Source organism: Brassica oleracea, chromosome C9 (genome assembly GCF_000695525.1).
Source record: "Brassica oleracea var. oleracea cultivar TO1000 chromosome C9, BOL, whole genome shotgun sequence".
In the NCBI taxonomy this organism is placed as follows: Eukaryota; Viridiplantae; Streptophyta; class Magnoliopsida; order Brassicales; family Brassicaceae; genus Brassica; species Brassica oleracea.
Window position 1 is genome coordinate 39,676,550 of NC_027756.1, and position 4,138 is coordinate 39,680,687.

General features: G+C 37.5%; 1 protein-coding gene across 1 annotated transcript; it reads left to right on the top strand.

Annotated features, from left to right (window-relative positions):
* The first annotated feature begins 1,335 nt into the window (after window positions 1-1,335).
* LOC106313158 (ATP-dependent 6-phosphofructokinase 7) lies at window positions 1,336-4,072 on the top strand. Its single transcript, XM_013750900.1, has 9 exons — window positions 1,336-1,800; window positions 1,915-1,961; window positions 2,045-2,084; window positions 2,155-2,355; window positions 2,436-2,648; window positions 2,723-2,921; window positions 3,006-3,265; window positions 3,358-3,558; window positions 3,647-4,072. The coding sequence occupies exons 1-9, from the start codon at window positions 1,699-1,701 to the stop codon at window positions 3,848-3,850; spliced, it is 1,467 nt and encodes a 488-aa protein (XP_013606354.1). The 5' UTR covers window positions 1,336-1,698; the 3' UTR covers window positions 3,851-4,072.
* Window positions 4,073-4,138: the final 66 nt, after the last annotated feature.

Here is a 4,138-nt window from a genome sequence, read left to right on the forward strand (position 1 = left end):
CCATATGTTGTTTCATTCTATTGATTCCACCTCCATGATTAACCTTACCACAAAAGTTACATGTAAGAATGGTTTTCCCCTTTGAATCTAAAGTATGAGTGACATATGTCCATGCTAAATCTTGTTTTTGACGAGTGGAACGTTGTGATGGTTGTTAATGTTCTGTGTTTGAATTTGATGAAAGTGAAATTTCTTGATCATTATCTTCCATCCTAAGTACACTGCAAAAGTTTTGCAGAGACATCAAAGACACAAACATAAGTTTTTAATTATTAGTCTCACCCACAAAAACAATACCTTGAGATGTAGAAAATACTTTGTGACTTTGTGAGTCGTGAGATGTAACTTGCAGAGACGCCAACGACTCAAAAGTATAAGACGTCAAAGACGGCAATACCTTGTGAATTGCAGTTTGTTAACAAACCCTATTTAAAAAGGAAAAACTAATTATTTTTTAAACAAAATTTTGGTTTTTAAACGAACCAGGATTTTACCGGTTCGTTGGGTCAACGGTTCCCGGGTTTTTAACGGTTCAATATGGTTTTTTTACCGGTTCAATTGTAGTTGGGTTTTGGCATCAACCCAACCCTGACTGATGTCCGGTTCGCGGTTAAACCCGGTCGGACCGGCGGTCCGGTCCGGGTTTAAAAACATTGCTTATGGTTCACGTCAGTAGACAATGCAGGATATAACATCGATCTACCATTTAACTTTCATTATTTTCCGTTGACCGTCGATCAATGGATATGATTGGCTGCTCTCGTCGATTCCAGAACACTCGAAGAATCAGGCGACTACACGTGTAAGCTTTATTTAGCACGACGTGAGCTGATTCCAAAAGTAAAATATTTTTATAATAAAAATGAATAAGCGAGACAGCGAGTATGTCATATGATAGCATCATGAACTTGTAGGCTGTTTGTCAACTTCTTATTGTGCATTTTGAAAATATTAAAACCATGCTCTCTCTTCTCAACCAGCAAATAGATTTAAGAAAAACTATTAAACAAAATATTCAAACACATAAAATAGATATAACCGACACACAAACTGGACTTGTCATTCTCTCTTTCAAGAGATTCTGTGTTTTGGTTTTATTAATTTAAACGTCTGAATATTCTTCAAGATATAAAATATGATAAGTAAAATTTTGAAAGGAAATATGGTTTTTACAAAAAAAAAAAAAAGAAATTTGAAAGGAAATACCGAATAGATGTAAAAATCATTTTAAATAATCATTTTCTTGACAAAAACATTAATTTATGAATTACTTCTTTGCCAAGGCCCAAATCAATAAACGGAAAGTTAAAAAGATTCTAGAATAATCAAATCATCTTCTCCAAGTTTCAACGTTCTTTTATTTTTTTTCCTTCCACCACTATTTTCATATATATACCCGAGAATCATGTAGCGAAGTGGGTATACATACACATGTATATCTGTGTATGTATATATTATTCCTCCGTTCAAATTTTTTTATTTAGGTACAAAATCATTGATGCCTACCACCTGTTCGATTAAATTCCCCATCTAAAAAAAAGAGCGAGAAAGTTCTTCGTCTTTATTTTGGGTCTCTCTCTATCTTACCACTCCTTCAAAAACGGGTTCTCTTTTATAGGATTTGACTTGTTTTTGATTCAACCTCTCTCATTTTCCTTCTTCCTTTCAAAGTAGTTTCTGTCTGATTTGATCAACGTTATGTCTAGTCCAAAGAGTAACAAGCCAAAGATCGTCAACGGTCCTGGTGGTTATATACTACAGGACGTTCCTCATCTCGTTGATTACCTTCCTGATCTTCCTGTACGTTGATCTCTGATTGGTTTGCTTAATTTGATTTGAGATTAACAAAGGTGGAATCTTTTCCTTTTGGGTTTCAATGTTTTTGATCTGTTTCGTGGTTTGTGCTTTTTGCAGACTTACCCAAATCCATTACAAGACAACCCAGCTTACTCTGTTGTTAAGTAAGTATCTTCAACTCTCTTGCCATTGTCTTAAGGGTTGAAAGTTTTGCTTTTGTTCACGTGAGTTTCTTCGTTTTATTCAGGCAGTACTTTGTTGATGCGGATGATAGTGTTCCTGAGAAGGTACAAATCATCTTCTTTTCTTGAATTTTTTGAAGGATGGTGTTAGATGATTATGTTTCTTGTTATTCAGATTGTAGTCCACAAGGATGGTCCAAGAGGAGTCCATTTCAGACGCGCCGGTCCACGCCAAAAGGTTTACTTTGAATCCGACGAAGTCCATGCTTGCATTGTTACATGTGGAGGTCTCTGTCCCGGTCTCAACACCGTGATTAGAGAGATAGTGAGCAGCTTGTCATACATGTATGGAGTAAAGAGAATTCTTGGAATCGATGTAAGCTTTTGTGAATCTCTTTTCATTTACGGTTTAGAGTTTTTGTTGACTATTGTTCTTATGATTGTTATTTGTAACAGGGTGGATACAGGGGATTCTATGCCAAGAACACTATCCCCTTAAACTCCAAAGTTGTGAACGATATCCATAAACGCGGAGGAACGATCCTCGGGACCTCACGAGGTGGACATGATACCACGAAGATTGTTGATAGCATCCAAGACCGAGGAATCAATCAGGTTTACATCATTGGTGGAGATGGAACACAGAGAGGAGCTTCAGTTATATTTGAGGTAACTCCATTGTGAAATCATACGACACAATATTAGCAATCATTAGCTGAATTAGATATTATAAAACCATGTAGGAAATTAGAAGGCGTGGACTCAAAGTTGCTGTGGTTGGAATCCCTAAAACAATCGATAACGACATACCAGTGATAGATAAATCTTTTGGGTTTGATACTGCTGTGGAGGAGGCTCAGCGAGCTATCAACGCAGCACATGTTGAAGCCGAGAGTAACGAGAATGGTATCGGTTTCGTTAAGCTTATGGGTCGCTACAGTGGTAAGTTTTTGCTTTGAACGTTACAGTTTAAGAACCTTTGGAGCTGTTACTGATTAAAGGCTATTCAATGTGATTTAACTACAGGATTCATAGCGATGTATGCTACATTAGCTAGCAGAGATGTCGATTGCTGTTTGATTCCCGAGTCACCGTTTTACCTGGAAGGAGAAGGTGGACTGTTGGAGTTCATTGAGAAACGGATCAAGGAGAATGGTCACATGGTGATTGTTCTTGCTGAAGGAGCAGGGCAAGAGTTGATGTCCAAAAGCATGGAATCCAACACTGACGCCTCTGGTAACAAGCTTCTTAAAGATGTCGGCTTGTGGCTATCCCAAAGCATCAAGGTAAACAAAACAAATACAAAAGACTCAAAAGTTTCTCTTATGCCATTCCAGAGAACTCAATCGTAGTTTTTTTTATTTTCCTCTGGTGATAGGATTATTTTAAGAAGATTAATATGGTGGTGAATCTCAAATACATAGATCCTACATACATGATCCGGGCTGTTCCAAGCAATGCATCAGACAACGTTTACTGTACACTTCTTGCGCAGAGCGCGGTTCATGGTGCAATGGCCGGTTACACTGGCTACACCAGTGGTCTTGTCAATGGAAGACAAACATATATTCCTTACTACGTAAGTACCACCTGACACATATCAAATGCATTTTTTCTGGCTTTCAATCCCGAGTTTTGACTATGATAGAATGTGGATGTTGTTGCAGAGGATAACAGAGAAGCAGAACAATGTGGTGATTACGGATAGAATGTGGGCAAGGCTGTTGTCTTCTACGAATCAACCAAGTTTCTTGGGCCCTAAGGATATACCTGAGGAGAAGAAAGAGATGCCGGAGAAGCCAACTCTTGACGGCGAAAACTGTGACGGAGTTGTCGATATTCCTCCGGTGACTAAAGAGATCACTAAGTGAACGTCAAATAAAAAAGCTTTGGTTAGAAAACTTCCAGGCATATATATATTCCTGAAACGAGACCGTTTTGAAGGAAAGTGAAATAATTGTTTATTCTGACGACATCGCCTTTCTGTTTGGCAAACGCAATGTTTTTGGTTTCTTTTAGATGTTTAGTTTTGTGTAACCTTTTTGCACCTTCCACATCAAATGATTATGAATGTATGAAGTTATCTTTTTTTATCTTGGTTTGTTGAGATTTCTTTTATCATTTTCCGATTTTTGTTTGCTTTATCTTATCCCAAGTGT

What these genes read in the sequence shown, in the direction of transcription:
- LOC106313158 (XM_013750900.1), top strand. Translation starts at nt 1,699, where the DNA reads ATGTCTAGTCCAAAGAGTAACAAGCCAAAGATCGTCAACGGTCCTGGT. An exon ending in ATGATAGTGTTCCTGAGAAG is followed by an intron (nt 2,085 to 2,154) that starts GTACAAATCATC and finishes CTTGTTATTCAG; the next exon opens with ATTGTAGTCCACAAGGATGG. An exon ending in GAGCTTCAGTTATATTTGAG is followed by an intron (nt 2,649 to 2,722) that starts GTAACTCCATTG and finishes AAAACCATGTAG; the next exon opens with GAAATTAGAAGGCGTGGACT.